An 18,326-nucleotide genomic window follows, 5' to 3' on the forward strand; every position below is an offset into this window, starting at 1 on the left:
GAGATATTAGTTCACAGTTCAAAATCTACCCAACGAAATTTGGATCGGGTATATTTCTTAGCTTCCTGCAGTGTAGTAGATCATATATCGACAGCTAAAGGTGGTGGGAACACTACACACAAGTAGATCGGCCTCAATCCTAGAAATCACCTCAACAACAATATGTCATGCAAGTAATGTAAATCAAGCATAAGTGACACAATAATTTATTCCGTGGTTCGGCTCGTCACCAAGGCTTGCCTACCTCCACGTTGTTGAGGTTAGCCACTAAGGCTTAGAATTTGGGAATCAATGGAGTTGCTCTCTAATCAAGTTTGGACCCTTTTCCTTCAAGAATTGATGGGAAATCAATGGATTTGCTTGAAGGTTTAGGTCAACAATGGAGTGAGAAAGAGAGAGCTCCTGCTTTGTTTTGGACGTACTAAAGTAAGGAAGAAGAGAGCAGGGTTGGTTACCGTTGGGAAGGTAGAGCAAAGATATATATACCCCAGCCCCAACGGTCACTTTAAATCGCAGATAGCCGTTGACGAGGAAAGGAAAAGGTATATATACCTCCTAGCCCCCAACGGTCACTGCATCCAAGGGATCGGGCGAGACGGAGCCCGCGACCTTGAGGTCGGGCGAGCCGGAGCCCGCGACCTTGGGTTGGGCGAGACAGACCCCGCGACTTTGGGGTCGGGCGAGACGAAGCCCGCGACCAAAGGGTCGGGCGAGCCGGAACCCGCGACCTTGGGGTCGCCCTGCAAACACGAAATTTTAGAAATATTGGATCAAATTCAAACATTTTAAAAAAAAAAAAAAAACTGGCATGATTATTTCACAAGAAAAACTATCAAACCATTGTGCATCACAATTATATCTGTAACGCCTAAAGAATAACACAACATATCAAGTAGTAAGGTGGATTGACGGTGAGTCCCACAATAAATTTTCTCTTCTTATTACCTGAACGATGCTATTCCTGCTATAGTTAGTCTTTGGCTGCGATGATCATTAATTAATCTCCAGGAACAACAATGGTCAGCAATTCAATTTCTAGGCCTCCTAGTAAGCAAAGAGAGGCCGAGCAATGCAAATAAACAAGATGGCTAGTTACTAGTTGGAGCTAAAAATTAATTCAAATTAGCTATAGTCGGCTAACTAGTTAGCTAACAACTACTAGTTGACGATCTAACTGAAAAATTAATCCATCTATTAACCTATTAACCCTGTCGTTTAGATGTACTATAGCTAATTTTTAGGTGGCTAGCAATTAGCCATTAATAAGTCGTAAACAGGCGTCTGATGAGCAGCAGCAGATGTGATGTACTCCTAGAACTGTTGTGCTCAGTGAATTGTCGTGATAAAATTCAGTTCCAAACTCAGTTGCATGCATGTACACTGGATAATCTCATCTTGTCTTGTCAGTTGTCACGGCCTAAATTAACTCGACTATCGGCGAGAATCCCACGACGCCGGCGACGGCATCGACGACGTTGTCCGCACCGTCGTGGTGCCCGACGATGCGGTGGTCGCCAACGACAGCCGCGGCGTAGCAACCTGCTTGATGGCCACGTTAGGGAACGGGCTGCTCCTCCGGCGCTCCTGCTCCTTGACCAGCTCCGCGACCAGCGTGTCCACTTTCTCGGCGTTCGTCCGCTCCGACAGCCTCCGCCCGCGGAATAGCACCGATTCCACGTTCCGCTGCGCCAGCATCGTCTCTGCGCCAGCGGCCGCCGTCTCCGCGTGGAGAGGCGCCGGTTTCCTGCCGGCCTGGATACGGACGTAGTTGCTTCCACACGCGTCCCCGAACGCCATGGCCACTGATTCGTCCACCATGTCCGCCACACCCTCGGCGGTGACGCGTGCAAGCTCGCGCGGTGACGGTGCGCGTGTGGGCGGCACCGGCGTGTTCGGCTTCGGCCCACTAGAGACGGTGGTGGACGAGCCGGTGCCGATGGAGAAGACGAGGATGTCCTCGACGCTGGTGGCGAGCTGGAACTCCAGCTTGTTGTGCAGCACGTGCGTAACGGCGGCGGCGGCCGGGTTGCCCATGGCCGCCACGCCCGCGCACGCCGCGGCGATGGCCGTGAGGCCGTCGACGGACCTCACGTCGGCGAGCGCGCCACGGTCGGCGCAGGTAGCGGCGCAGACGTCGCGGAGGCGGAAGTCGAGGCTGTCGCTCTCGACGGCGTCGGCGCGCGAGAACACGAAGGGCGCGGCCGTGGCGAGGTCGTAGCACGGCACGAGGAGCGGCGCCACGGTGTCCCTGAGCGTCGCGTCGCCGAACACCCGGCGGAGCATGCGGTCGCCGCCGCCGCTACGGGCGCCGCGGAAGAGCTTCGCCCACCGCCCGCGCTGGCCGCCCCAGCCCTTCTCCTTCCTCCCGACGCTGCCGGCGACGAACGCGAGCGCCTCCTGCGCAGTGTACCGCGGCCGCCCGTCGGCGCCCCTGAGGAACAGCATCGCGGCCAGCACGGCCCCCGCGCCGGCGCCCGCGGCCACGTCGAAGAAGTCGGCCACGCGCGCGTCGGGGTCCCCGGCCTGCTCCCGCAGCCCGGACTCGAGCCTCGCGAGCGCCGCGGCCGCCAGGAGCGCGTCCTCGGCGCCGCCTGCGCCGCAGCCGTCGATGGACAGCATCCGCACGCGCCCACCGTCAAGAAACGCTCTGGCCGGCGTGCCGGCGCCGGATGATAGGCACCCGGCGCCGGCGCCGGCGCCGAAGAGGAACTTGCTCTCGAGAAGGGAGAAGATCTCGAAGCTGAGCTTGTCCACCACGCCCATGGCTTTCGTCTGTGGCGACGGCATTGCCGCGTACGCTTCCATCTCTTTCTCTCTCGGCCACAGATCGAGGCAACAAGATGAATTCGAGCTCGAGATGCGAGAGACGACTGAGACTGTGATTGTTCGATGCGTCCTAGTCCACTCGAACTGGCGCCTTTATATAGAGGTGAAGGCAGCGCATGGTAGCTGCGCCCGACGACAGCTAGCGTACGGACGTGTCCTGACCCGTCTGAGCCTTGAAGCGAAGGTGGCTGGAAACGTGGCAACGAACGCGCTCGACGCTCCGCTGGACGGGTCGCCTCGCCGCGCCCACGTACACGCACCCGACGGTGACCGGAAGCTTCCGCGCATGCCGCGAGGCGCCGCTGTCGTGCGGGCTCCATCAGTCGGTGTCAGTGGGCGAGCCGGGAATCACTGGCGCCCGGGTCGCCGACGGGATCGGGGTCGGATAGGGTGTCCGGGGATGGCGAGAGTGCGAGACAGCAGCGGACGTGCGGCGATCGTGTGAGGGACAGCGGCGGATCGCGCTGGTTTCACGGCCGGGACCTGCCCGCGCGCATCGGCATCGATCAGATGGAGCTCCACTTTGTCGGCGTGGCGCTTGCAGGATCCACAGTTAATGGCGCACGTCCATGGGTTTGGGGGCTTTGGGCGTCTGGGCGTTTGGGTTGTGCATGTGCTGGGTGAGTCCACGTCGTCGCCGAGGTGGGCGCTGTGTCCCCGCAGGGCGTCGGCGCTGGATCTGTGCCGCTCAACCGTACGATACAAGTTGCAGTGATCCTGGAGCCTGTGTAGTGTAGGAGTAGGAGCAAAGCAGAGTGGGTAGGGTACATTCTCAACTGCGAAGACCATTGGTTTTGGTACCTTGGCATTCCCGAATTTGCTCCAGATTTTGTTCACGGTTATGCAGCGTCTCTCAGATTAGCTGTAATATGGAATTCAGTATATGGGCGATGCTGGCACTGTCTTTTATCTGCAGGAGCAGTTCATAGTAGATAGTTGTAATCGGAACGTTACAGGAAAGAATGGCACCCAAAAAACACAGCTGTAACTAAAAAATACCTATGCACAGTGTATGGCTATTGGAGCAGGAAAATATAGTTAAGCACAACAGCAGTCAGGTGTGGTGAAAATAGTAATTGTCCTCCTGAAATCTTAGAACCGACCACAGGCAAAGCAGCGACAATCCTAAACATAAAGGCGAGAAAAATTAGTGTAGTTATCGAAAATAGAAGCATACTATGTGCAAACGAAAGACATCTACTGGCATAATGCAATGATCGCAAATATATATGTAAAACAGGAGCACGCCTGGTTAGATTGATCTCCTAACCAATAAGCCCAACGGTTTATTGGGCCTTGGTCACGCGCCCTGATCGGGGGCGCCCAACCCTACATGGTTGGTGGGCTCCCGTCGCACTACGCTATATAAAGAGGTGGGGGCCGGCGGCTCAAAGCACGAGGTTCGCCGTAAGCCGCAAACCCCACCGACAAACCCTAATTCCGATCTCGAAGAGGGTGCGCAGCCAGCGACGGGAAGCCGCCACCGTCATCACCGTCATCCCATCGTCACTGCACTGCATCACAGTCTCCACGGCGTCGCCTCTCTTCACCGACCGTCGCTGCCCGTGCGCAGCCTACATCGACGAACCTGATGGAGGCTACTGGATCCTCCACCCCTGCGGTCTCAGGTTCGGTACCCTTCCCTTTCTCTCCCTCTCTCTCTGTAGATCGTTCTACATGTCCTAGGATCTACCGTTTACATGTTATACCGAATAGAACAGTCAAAGTCTAGATCTATGATCCTACAGTCATTACAATGGTACCAGAGCTACGGTTTAGGTATAGATATGGCTAGGGTTTTGATCTAGAACGGATAAATCGATTAGAAAAGGAAAAGATGAAGAGATCCAGTGCGGATCTAGAAAGTAGAAGGGGCTTCGGTCGACAAAGGGTTCGGTTGAACCCTAAAAAACTCGGTCCTTTCGGATCTGAGAAAAGCAGTGGGTTCGGATGAACCCTAACCCTAACTGGGTTAAAGGAAAATTGAGGGCTCGTTTTCATGACAAAACCGAACCCTAAAACCCGAAATCGTTTCGGGAAAAGCAAAACAGTGGCCATCCCAAACCCCAACCCTAACTCTAATCATGAAAACGGATGAAATCCGAACAAAAGAATCAAAAGAAAGGGGAAGAAAGGTAAGAGGGTGGCCTACCTCGCCGTTGCGCGGCACTACAGTCACGCCCGCATACGGGGAAGAAAAAGGTCGGCTCGGGGCACTCCTTGCCGGAACAAGCCACAGGGGCGCCGCGGCCAGGCCGCTCGACAGCGGCGCACTCACCCGCTGGGGAGCGCGCACGCCGGCGAGGGGGCCGGCAACGGCGTCAAGGCTCCACCGATTCGCCGCTCGGTGCTGCATTGGCTGCGCTGAGGAAAGAGAGCAGCGAAGACAGAGAGTGGAGAAGGCCGAATGACGCTAGGGTTCAAGGGCGCCGCGGCGGTCGCCGTTTTGATCCTCCGATGCACGCGCGCAGCCATCGGATGGAGAGGAACGGCCGAGATGGAGTGGGCCAAGTCGCGGCCCAGGCGGGCGCGCGGACGCGCGGGACATTGCCGGCCCAGGCCCAGGTTGCGGCCTGGGTGCGGCCTGTGCGCGCGAAAAGAAAAGGGCCGAGCCGTTTTATGCGGTTTTGGGCCAAAACAGAGTGGATTGAGTCTGGTTTTTGCATTTTCTTTTTCCAGAAAATTGAAAAAAATGGAAATTGGCTCAAAAGAAATAGAAAAAGTAATTTTCCCTGTGGGTAAAATTCATCAAATTGAATATTTTTCTGCTGCGTATTTAAAGATGCAATTTTCATTATTAAATTCGAACCAACGGGAGAATTTAATTTTTTGAAAATGAATATGTTTTGAGTTGATTATGATATTGTTATTTTCTGACCAACGTTGTTAATAGCAATATTATAATTTTAATGATTATGCATTATTTCTATTTCTGCCCAACGGTAATGTAGATTTAATGTATAAAATAATTGTATGTTTTAATTTTGACCAACGTTAAACTAAGGCATGCAATTATTGTTGTTATTTCTGTTCTCACACTATTTGAATTGTGTTTTCAGGAGGATACAACTTGATGAGTTATATCAAAGAGATCCCCACTCTAAAAGGTGATAACTATATTGAGTGGAAGAAAAAGATAGACCTGGCCTTTATCCTCGCTGAGGTGGACTGGGTTGTCACCACACCGTGTCCTAAAGAACCTGTGGCACCGGTGAGGGAGACAGATGAGACTGATGCTGCATGGCAGAACAGAGAGCGGGATTTTGCTCCCGTAAAGATGTCCTATGACCTTGAGCATAGGAAATGAGTCACTGCCAACAAGAAGTGTTTGGCAGTGATAAAGAACACGATTGAGCCTGCTATTGTGGGCTCAATTTCAGACTGTGACACGGTCACAGAGTACCTAGATAGAATAAAGAGTCAGTTCACTGGCTCTTCAATGACATATGCAACCCAGCTGATCAAGCAGCTGGTTACAGAAAGGTACTCTGGTGGCGGCAGTGGCATTAGAGAGCACATACTGAGAATGAGCAATCTGGCATCTAAGCTCAAACCAATGGATTTGGCACTCAAGGATGAGTTTTTTATTCATTTGATTTTTGCTTCTTTGCCCAAAGAATTTGACACATTTGTTATTAATTACAACATACAGCCTGAAAAATAGGATTTAGAAAAACTCATAGCCATGTGTGTGCAGGAGGAGGAAAGAATAAAAGTTTCACAAGGTGGTTCTGTCAACTACCTAAAAGATAAGAAAAAGAACTATAATAACAGCTCTTCCTCCAAGTCATCTGGAAAAGATACCATGCAACAGTCTCAGAACTAGCAATTCCCAGTGGCTAAAGACCAGTGTCTCCACTGCAAGAAGACGGGATATTATAAAAAGAATTGTCCTGATTTCTTAAAGATGATTATGAAGAATAAAGGTGAGAACATTATTACGTTCGTAAATGAATCCTTGTATGTAAAGTTTTCAAAATCTACTTGGTGGATTGATTCAGGTGTAACTATTCATGTTGCTAATTCATTACAGGGATTCCGTTCGATGAAAACTTTGTAAAGAAGCGAAAGTTTCATTAAAGTCACAAATGGAGTACAAGCAGATGTTGAGGCCGTTGGAGATCTTCCTCTAGAGCTTCCAGATGGCTTCATACTTTTTCTTAGAGATGTTCTTTATGTACCTTCTTTGCAAAGAAACCTTATTAGTGTATCAAAGTTGGACCATGATGGTTATGATTGCCATTTTGGAAATGGCAAATGTCAGATATTGTTTAATAATAAATGTGTTGGTCTTGCCTTCCGACAAGATGAGCTTTATTTGTTATCACTTTGAGAAAATGTGAATTCCGTATGTGATGTGAATGAAAATGTATCCTCATCGAACAATGGAAACAGAAAACGAAAGAGAGCTCACGATGCGTTGTCAAAATTATGGCACTGTCGTTTAGGCCATATTTCGAGGGGAAGAATAGAAAGACTAGTTAAGAATAATATTCTTCCTCCATTAGAGCTCTTAGAGTTAGAACAATGTAGAGATTGCATAAAAGGAAAGTATGTAAAGAAAATTAAGAAAGATACCAAACGAAGCACAGGAATCCTACAGATTATTCACACAGACATATGTGGTCCTTTTCCTGTGAAAAGTATGGATGGTTATGATTCATTTATAACATTCACAGACGATTACTCTCGGTTTGGCTACATTTATCCAATTAAAGAAAGAACAGAAGCGTTGGATAAATTTAAAATATTTAAAGCAGAAGTTGAAAATCAGCATGATTTAAAGATTAAGATAGTCAGGTCTGACCGTGGAGGAGAGTACTACGGTCGGCATACCCCATATGGACAAGTTCCTGGACCTTTTGCAAGGTTCTTACAGGAGAATGGTATAGTCGCCCAGTATTCAACACCGGGCGAACCTCAGTAGAATGGAGTAGCTGAAAGGCGTAACCGTACCCTAATGGATATGGTGCGTAGTATGATAAGTTACTCCTCTTTACCCACAAGTCTGTGGATGGAGGCATTAAAAACCGCCATTTATATTCTCAATAGAGTACCAAGTAAGTCGATGCCCAAAACACCGTATGAGTTGTGGACAGGAAGAGTACCCTCACTTAACCACCTACGTGTGTGGGGGAGCCCTGCTGAGGCTAAAGTTTTTAACCCAAACATTGGGAAGCTAGATCCCAAAACAGTGAGTTGCCATTTCATTGGCTACCCAGAAAAGTCAAAAGGTTTTCGTTTCTACTGTCCTAACAGACATACAAAGTTTATGGAAACGAGACACGCTGTCTTCCTAGAGGATGAAATGATTAGGGGGAGCATGGTAGCTCAAGAAATTGACCTTGACGAGAAGCGGGTGTATGCACCCACTCCGATCATTCATGAGCCATTTTTCTCACTACCTGCAGTTGCTGCACCAATAGTACAAGACACTGTGGTGCCAGCACCTGCTGTTATCCCGCCTATGGCAATAATGAATGATGATGAGGAATCTGTGCCTCAGGATCCTATAGAACCTATCGCCACACATGAGGGGGAGCAACAACAGCCTCAAACAGAAAATGTGCCAATTGAGGAGGCCCCTAGAAGATCTCAAAGAGTTAGAAAATCAGCTATTCCTGCTGATTATGAAGTGTACAACACTGAAGAATTTCAAATGGAGGGTGATCCCACCTCATTTGAAGAAGCCATGAAAAGTGATCATTCATCAAAGTGGCTTGAGGCCATGGAAGATGAGATGAGATCAATGAATGCAAATAAAGTTTGGGATTTGGAGATAATTTCTAAAGGAGCCAAAACAGTAGGCTGTAAATGGGTCTATAAAACAAAACTTGACTCTCAAGGGAATATAGAGAGATATAAAGCCCGACTTGTGGCAAAAGGCTTTACACAAAGAGAAGGGATTGATTACAATGAGACCTTTTCTCCAGTCTCATGTAAGGATTCCTTTAGAATCATAATAGCATTAGTAGCACATTACGATTTGGAATTACATCAGATGGATGTAAAGACGGCATTTCTCAACGGAGACTTAGAGAAAAATGTTTACATGGCACAACCGAAAGGTTTTGTCATGGAAGGAAAAGAATGTTTGGGATGCCGCCTAAAGAAATCTATTTATGGATTAAAACAAGCTTCAAGACAGTGGTACTTAAAGTTTGATCAGACAATAAAGAATTTTGGGTTTGAAGATAATGTTGAGGACAATTGTGTCTACGCAAAGTTTAAGAATGGGAAGTTTATCTTCCTTGTCCTGTATGTGGATGATATCTTACTTGCTAGTAGTGATGTCAGTCTACTACTGGAGACAAAGAAGTTTTTGTCCTCAAAATTTGATATGAAGGATCTTGGTGAAGCTTCGTTCGTTCTAGGGATCGAGATTCACCGAGATAGAAGTAAAGAGGTATTAGGACTGTCACAAAAGGCATACATAGAAAAAGTCTTAAAAAAATTCAGTATGCACAAATGTAGTCCCTCACCTGCTCCCATAGTCAAGGGCGACAGATATGGGGATTTTCAATGCCCCAGGAACCAATATGAGATCGATCAAATGAAAGTGGTTCCATATGCTTCAGCTGTCGGAAGCTTGCAATATGCTCAAGTGTGTACGTGCCCTGACTTAGCATTTGTTACCGGGTTACTTGGCAGATTCCAGAGCAATCCTGGAATAGAACATTGAAATTTGGTAAAGAAAGTCTTGCGTTATTTGCAAGGAACGAAAGGCCTCATGATGACGTATAGAAGATCTGATTCACTCCATATAGTGGGATATTCAGATTCTGATTATACGGGAGATAATAGAAAATCCACGTCTGGATATGTGTTTACTCTCGCAGGAGGAGCTATTTTATGGAAAAGCTCAAAGCAAACCGTCACTACATCGTCCACAATGTATGCCGAGTTTGTAGCGTGTTATGAGGCAACGGGGCAGGTGAACTGGCTAAAGAAGTTCATACCCGGTTTGAAGGTGGTTGACGACATCAATAGACCACTGAAGTTATACTGCGATAATAATCCACCAGTACAGTATGCTCACAACAATAGGTCAAGTGGTGCTGCCAAACACATTGACATAAAGTATTATGTTGTGAAGGATAAAGTCCGGGATCAAATGATAAGTCTTGAGCATATAAGTACCGAAAAGATGCTCGCGGATCCACTTACAAAAGGCTTACCACCCAACGTGTTCAGAGAACATGTAGCCGGCATGGGTTTAAGGGAAAGCCTATGATTCCTGGACTATAAAGGGCCCAAAAGTTAAAGTAACTATTTCAGATCAGAGACGTGCATTGTAGCTGTTAAATCTATCGGCGATTGACCATGACGATGAGATATGCTCTATGCATCATCTATGAAGAAATGAGTAAGGATAAAAGGATTGAAGTTTTAAAGTTTAAAGATAAAAGTGATAATGAGATCAAGGGGGAGAATGTTAGATTGATCTCCTAACCAATAAGCCCAACGGCTTATTGGGCCTTGGTCACGCGCCCTGATCGGGGGCGCCCAACCCTACATGGTTGGTGGGCCCCCGTCGCACTGCGCTATATAAAGAGGTGGGGGCCGGCGGCTCAAAGCACGAGGTTCGCCGTGAGCCGCAAACCCCACCGACAAACCCTAATTCCGATCTCGAAGAGAGTGCGCAGCCAGCGACGGGAAGCCGCCACCGTCATCACCGTCATCCCATCGTCACTGCACTGCATCACAGTCTCCACTGCGTCGCCTCTCTTCACCGACCGTCGCTGCCCGTGCGCAGCCTACATCGACGAACCTGATGGAGGTTACTGGATCCTCCACCCCTGCGGTCTCAGATTCGGTACCCTTCCCTTTCTCTCCCTCTCTCTCTGTAGATCGTTCTACATGTCCTAGGATCTACCGTTTACATGTTATACCGAATAGAACAGTCAAAGTCTAGATCTATGATCCTACAGTCATTACACGCCTGTGTAATAAGAGAAACATAAACATGACACAAGAGGCACACATTTTCACGAGGATGACATAATCCAAAGAATAATAAGGAGTGGTCTGTTAAAAAAGACCTAGCTGATGAGGGGATCCTGCTGAACCGCTGAACGGAAACACAAGGTCGCCAGCGAAAAATAGACATGTATTTTCCTCTCTCTTTTTGCGAGCAACATGTATTTTCACTAAGATGACATAATAATAATCCAAATAGGTAATCGAACGAAAGAGGTACTGAATGGACTATAAAATTTAAATGTAGCACACCATGTGAGGCCGCTGGATCCGTGACGAGCAAGAGAGGTTTGTAAAAAAAAAACTAAATCTACATACACGAACATAAACCCATGTGTCTTTTTGTGGTGGTGTAAGAAGACACACACAGCACGTGGCAGCTGACGAACAGACAGCACCAATTGCACATGTCACAGCGAGACGAACTAAGCAGATGTAGGACGACATGGAATCAGATCGCGAAAACAAGAAATACACAGCTAGGTGCACCCAAGATCCTTAACACAAAGGTAAACAAAGGGACCAAAAAAATTACCACTCAGGCACGAAAGCACGAGACGAAGAAGCCGCGGCGGTAGCCCACAGCGCCTGCCGGTGTCCGAAAGGAATCACCTCTATTGTAAATAGCAACAGTCATGTACTGTTGTAAATAGCAATGAACTATTCAAAAAGCAATGCAAAATCACCTCTGCAAAAGGGAGAAAGCTAGGAACCAGACGTCTAATTCTGCATCATCATATAGGCCATCTTGTTGAATGTTGATCACCTCTGGAGGTACATACGCTGTTGCTGCACGAGTATTATGGTGCAGTTTATCTTGCCTCTTTGACTTTCAAAGTGTGTTCAGCCCAAAATCCGACATGTTGAAGTTCTAGGTGATTTAATAAGACAATTAGTTAGAAGGGTTCAATAAGCAACAACGTCATTCATCAATAAAAGGTACAAAGAAGATGAAAGCAGGGTATAGGGAAATCGAATGCACTGTTTCTGCAAAGTCATCACTGTTTCTTTGGGCTCCAGAGAATGCTATTGTGATTTCAAAGAATCCAAGGTACAACACAATAGTAGTGGCAATAGTTGACATGGTATTTTGAAATCTAAGACAATGGGCATAACAAGGGCATCCATGCATCGCAACCAGCAGAAGATCTTAATTCTCAGCCTTCAAATATTCACTCATTCACCCACGAGAATTTCAATGAAAATGGTAAGCCGACATTATTTACATGTAATGAGGCAGTAAGGGTAGATTTTGGCATGGCCGGGTATATGAGGTGTGGTACACATATTAGCCAGGTGACCAATGATAAAGTCACGGAAGGTATGAAAAATGGAGTAAAAACAAAAGGTAAGGAGTGGCACATAGTGATTTATCCAAATTAACCTAGGATTTTTCAGTCCGAAAAAATGGCACAATGTAGAGAAAGTAAATATGTATTTTACCTCGAACCTAGCAAATGGACATGCCTAAATAGAAGGAATATCATTAGGCAGACTTATGGAGAGTGAATATGTGAGATGCAATATACAAGAGGGCAAATATTATTATTTAATACGTATGGTCTATCTTATAATATTTGGGTGTAGGTAGGAATAATCTCAGAAGAGTTGATGGTGCGCAGATGATATACATTTTATATAAGGGAATAAAGCATGAGACATAAAGGCCAATTAGGAAAAAATAAATTGAAAATTTTCCAAGTCTCTTTAACTCCATGCTAAAACACTTAATTGAAGCAAAGAACCAAGATGTAAGCCACAACCTACTATTTGTGGTGGAATTTATATTTGATGTACTAACAAGGAAGTCTGCACCAAAAAAAGAAAAGAGGGACAGAAAATTACCCCTCTTTGAGCAGCATAGTGAAAACGAGGAGGAAAACTTTTAGTATGCAGCAGATAAATTCATATAAAATGTATCGTTCGAATATTGGCCCGTTCGCTGGTCTGAAACTTGGCTGAAATTGGCTGAAAAACACTGTTCCGGCTGAATTGTTGTGAGAGAAAAACACTGTTCCGGCTAAAAAAAGAAGCCGAACAAGCCATTTTTAAGACAAGCGAACGGAGCCATTGTTGGAACCATAAGTACAAGACGAGAAGCCGCATCTTGAGAAAAATATGTAGAAAATACTGGCTATTAATTGCTTTAGTCATCTCCAAACCCACTGCCCAGTGGTCTTATGTCAACATTTCTATCTAGGATCAGTTAAGACAAACGAATTACCATGGGAGAAGGACTACATTGGGAAAAAAAACAGTAGGCAACGGTGGTATTTGGACAGTCATCTACATATATATGAACGAAAATAAAACACCAAAGTCATCTACATATATGAACGAAAATAAAACACCAAATAAATAGACAGAAAGAAAGAACCCAGCGCCATGGCTGGCCCCGCGAGAGGCCTTTGCCACCTCCTGTATGCTGATCGGTCCAGGTGGAGGGCAAAAGACAATCTGTATATGGTATGTCTACAGTCCTTGTGCATTGGAAGCTGACTCTTCTAATGGGAAAGTTATTTTTGACCTTAAGGGCATGTGCCTCCATGTGCATGCACCGTTGGAGGGTTATAATTTACATTTCATTCTTGGTCCCCAAATTCCTGTAGACAACTCTATAAGTGCATCTAGCTCTTTAGTGGGTTTTGGTGAACTGAATGACAACACCATTAAAGGTCTAACAAGTTTGTTAAGTGTTGAACAGAAAATTCAATTTATTACATATACTTGTAGATTGTGGAATGAGAAGTGTATATAGGTTCAACAAGAAGGCAAACTTGATGATATGCCACGTAGTGTTGTAATGAAGGCCAAAATTGTATATTGTTGTATTGAAAGATTATGGAAACAATCTAGTTCAAGCAAAAGACAACAATGCAAATGGAATTAATGAAATAGCTTATGTTGTGGGATATCGTAGCATCATGTGAAAGCAAGCATATTTGGCAAATGGCAAATGAGACATGAGTTGATGATTTTGGATTGGTCTCTATAATGGCTTGCTTTGCATGAACAAGAAGAGTTGGATAGTGGACTAACTTTGATCAAGGATTGAATAATGAATCAAGAGTGTATAAGTGAGAAAATGTTAAGCAAAAGTGAAATGACAAATGAGACAATGTATAATGGATATAAGATGTTCTCTACATTGGTTTGCTTGTATGGATAAAGATTTAAAAAAACACTTTGCATTGACTTGATCAAGCTAAAAGTATGAAGATAGATATTGAAGTGAGTATTAAGAGTGTCAAGCCAAAATGAAGAGGATATAAAGAATCGTGAATTGGCTTGACCATATTGATGTTGATTCATATATGTCTTTATGTGAATCAAACTAAAGCTTGACTACTCGGATGAATCAATGTTGATGGCCATTAGCTCCTCCTCTTCGTGTACCCTAGTATTGGTCCCCGACAAAGATATTCAAGCAAGGATCATACTATTGAAGAAATAGTTTTTCAATGGATGCTTAATATGATGTGACTTGAGTATGGCTTGATAAGGTGAAGATAGCAAGGAAAGGGCTTCGAGGGACTAAGCGAAGGTGAAGGGCAAGCGATGGCTTGAGGACCGAGGTACCATGACTAAGGTGAAGAAGAGAGTACTTGCATTGAGCCGAGGAACTAATCAAGCTATGAGGAGTCATATTGTGTTGAGGATCAAATCATTAGTAAAAGTGACTTGAAGCCATTGAGATGAACTCACATGTGTTGAAATGGTTCAAGTCACATGCTCAAGGTATAATGGGAATAAGGACAATACATTCGATGGTGGAGCCTCCAATTATAAAAAGGATGCGGTGACCAACTCAAAGGTGTTTAAATTATTTGATATTTTGAATTTAAGTTTAGGAATAGCCGTACTATAAAGGGGGATACAATGCACAAGCTTTAATGCGCAACCAAGTGCTCATTTACCCACCAAATACCCTTAAAGCCTTAGCCAAGATAGCAAGCTTTGCAATCCTATCTTTTATGCTGCCTGGCAGGTGAGGCACTGCCGCGCTGAGGTGAGGCACTGCCGCACTGAGGCGAGGCACTGCCGTAGTTCAGTCGTGGCACTACCACAACTTAACTGACCGTTGGGAGAAGGGGGTATTTATACCTTCTCTTCTCTCCCACAACGGTCACCTGTTTTTCAGCCCTACCATTACCTTCCCAGGTGCGACCAGAGCAGCTCTACTACTAAAAAAGTGCACATCTGAGACGATCTAATAATGTCATAGTAAACGCTAAAAGCGTCATGGAAAGATATCTGTGACAAAGTTATGACGAAATTCTGTTCGTCATCTTTGTAGCGTCACAAATGTTGCACTGTGATGATTTGTCGTGTTTCATCACAGATAAGTTTACATCCGTGATGATTTGGGCACCGTCACTGAACTATTTCAGCAGGCGTTGTAGTGGACACGTGTATGACGGTAATGTTGACGTGTTTCATTCGCTCAGGACGACACGTGTCTTAAGCTAAGGTTTACACGTGTGTGACTATGAGTACGGCATGTGTCCTAAAATAAGGATGACACGTGTTTCAATATGAGGTCAACACGTGTATGTTCTGTGAGGTCGACACGTGTATTTCTGAGAGGTTGACACGTGTATTTCTGAGAGGTTTTTTCATCATAAATTCTTTGATTGGATAAAATACAGGTTGCAGTCGTGCCTGATCACTCATTCCAGAAACAAAACATAATTTACCACATACAACAATTCATACATCATACACAGTTTATACATCACATGTTTAAATGTTCTCACAACCAAAGTTGCCAAACACAGGGGAACCACAAGTTCCATAGGTTCACATCACTTGAACCACAAGTTCACAAACAAGTTCCACAGACCAGGCAATCACATAATAAGTTCACAAGCGACAACTAACAGACCAAGTTCAGCAACTTATTATGAGTACTAGCAGTAGCGACACGAGTACCAGCAGTAGCGACATGGCCCAGCACAACCATGGACTGCAGAGGAACCTAGGCAGGACAGGAACAAGCTAAGTAGCTGGATTACCTGAGTTGAGGCCCAAGATGTGCTAAAGGATCATATCATTAGCTTCTTGTTTCTTCTTGAACTCCTCCAGCTCTTGTTGGTTCTTGAGCACAACTTCTTGGGTCCTGGCCATGGATTCTTCTATTTTTGCAGCTTTCTTCTTCAGATGGACCAGTTGTTCTTCAAGATTATCAGCCCGTTCCTTCTCCGCCTGTAGTTGTTCCTGAAGTTGTGCCTCTCTTGCAGCTGATGCAGCAGACTTGCTTACTGGTGTTTTAATACCAGCATTCTTGAGGAATGTACAAGCTGCACTGGTTTGTGAGAGAACCTTCGAAACTATCTCAGTACTAGATATTGGTGTCTCCAAGTCTTGAGCAGGCTGGGCCAACATATCTTCCATGGTACTCTATAGCAAACAGGTGCAACATTAGTAAGTTCATTATGCATAATCTATTTCACAAGCCAAGTTATGAAAACCATCACAAAACATATTGTTGCATACATTTTAAAGTACATGAACATCAAAGATATGAATATCCTATCCATGTAATAATGCCATCCAGCAAGCATATAGGGACAACTATTTATTTCCTAAGCATAGATAGGACCATCCTGCTAGCGTATAGGAAAAGTAACAACCAACAATCATATAGGAACATCTTTTCTATGTACTAATCTCACCCAGCAAGCATATAGGAACATCAACATAGCATTTCACAGTCATGTACAGACAAACCATGCACTACCTTCTAGAAAGCATGTAGGAACCCAACTTAGCATTTCTCAACCATGCACAACCTTCCAGCAAGGGTGTAGGAACCCAACTTAGCATCTCACAAGCATATAGGAACACAACTTAACATTTCAGAACAATGCACACAACATATGATTCCATATATAGGCATAAACACATGAACAACTTTCTATGTACTCATCCCCTCCAGCAAGCATATAGAACAACCTTCCATTTCATAAAGAACTGATAGAACCATTGACACACAACATCTAAGCATATGAACATACTTTCCATGTACTAATCCCATCCAGCAACTGTAATTAGCATAAATTCACACATATACTCAATCCCAACAAGCAATGATATATAGGCACTTACAACTGTTTCTTTGACCACATCAGTCATACCCTTCTTCTTGCGGGTATGCAATTCCTTGAAGATCTCAACTGCATCCACCTCTCTGTCCTTGTTTTTCTCCTTCTTTACATAATTATAGCGGGAAATACAGCAAAATTAGCTTTTGTTTGTAGTCAACTTTATAGGAAATAGATATGTATGTTTAAATTAGATACAATGTATTGTCCCAGTGTTTTAGCACTTACAAATGCGTACAAGTGTGAGATGTAGCTTCGAGATCCCATCGCTTGATGGTGTCTAACCTTCTCATGGTTTATCTTGTTCTTCCGAGTAGTTTCCTATAAGATATATATGTAAATGGAAGACAACATAGAGAGAACATAAAACTTTCTTTACAACATCATGATACCTTTGCTTTTGGAGTAGACCACATCGCCATGAGTGCCTTCCACTCGTCGTTAGAAATACTAGGAACAGGGGAAGTAGTGGGGACTTCATTAACTAGTATACCATTGAAGTACTTGTTCTTCAACAAATATCTCCTCTGGCGTACAACACCTTGGAGTATATTACTGCAGGCTTGAACTGTTGGCTCATCCTTATCATCAACTGCCAACCTAACCTGCAAAAGTCAATCACCCAGCGAAGTTAGCTCTTAGCATTTGGTATAGTTACTTATTGAAGGTACCAAATAGATATGGAAGGTATCAATTTACTTATAGATAACTGGCCCATGAATTCTTTCAGTTGGCTTTAATCTTTGTTGTAATGTTTCCAGTGAGTTAGGATAGGCATGCTCTTCCTAGTGATAAGTCCAGCCTCTTAAGCTAGCTTAGCAGCTTGTACAGGCTTCTCTGGCCTTCTCTTCCCTGCTGCAATTTTAATTAGCAATCCCTTTCCCATAGATTTTGTCATATTGTCCAACAATTTGCCTTTTGTTGGTGGTCTTGGCTTTCTTGGAGCACATTGTCGAGCTACAAAAGTGATGCTGTTAGTGTCAGAGTAATCCAAGTAAAGCAAAGAATGTGAGAAAGCATGGTCTATTACTTGCCTTGAGGAATAGCATCTAACTCTTCTGTGACCTCATCTTCATTTGTATTATTTGGGTCATCAAATACAGAAAAGTCTAGAATAGGACTTGGGGGATGTTCTTCTTCCCCTTGTCCCACAGTTGTTGTCTCATTGTTCTCTGGTAGCGGAGTTGACTGTCCCTCAGCCATAACTCTAGGGTGGTTGGTGATGTACTTCTTTCCAGACCTGGTTGCAACTCTAGGAGTTGCCTCACTACCGCTAATTGCCCTGACTCTTTTCGTGCCACTTGGAGGCATCTTGGTCTTCTTCTTCCACTTTGTGCCCTGTTTGTTGCTTTTCTCAGTTTCCTAATATAGAAGGGTAAACAAATCTGTTATTAGAACCTGCATTAAAATATACAT

At 45.0% G+C, this 18,326-nt stretch overlaps 1 protein-coding gene across 1 annotated transcript; it reads right to left on the reverse strand.

The window, feature by feature from the left end:
- Positions 1 to 1,068: 1,068 nt before the first annotated feature.
- On the reverse strand, positions 1,069 to 2,878 carry LOC136471065 (patatin-like protein 3). The gene has a single exon (XM_066468804.1). The coding sequence runs from the start codon at positions 2,803 to 2,805 to the stop codon at positions 1,432 to 1,434; it is 1,374 nt and encodes a 457-aa protein (XP_066324901.1). The 5' UTR covers positions 2,806 to 2,878; the 3' UTR covers positions 1,069 to 1,431.
- Between the last annotated feature and the right edge of the window lie 15,448 nt (positions 2,879 to 18,326).

The sequence above is a fragment of the Miscanthus floridulus genome, chromosome 1, assembly GCF_019320115.1.
Source record: "Miscanthus floridulus cultivar M001 chromosome 1, ASM1932011v1, whole genome shotgun sequence".
NCBI classification, from domain to species: domain Eukaryota; kingdom Viridiplantae; phylum Streptophyta; class Magnoliopsida; order Poales; family Poaceae; genus Miscanthus; species Miscanthus floridulus.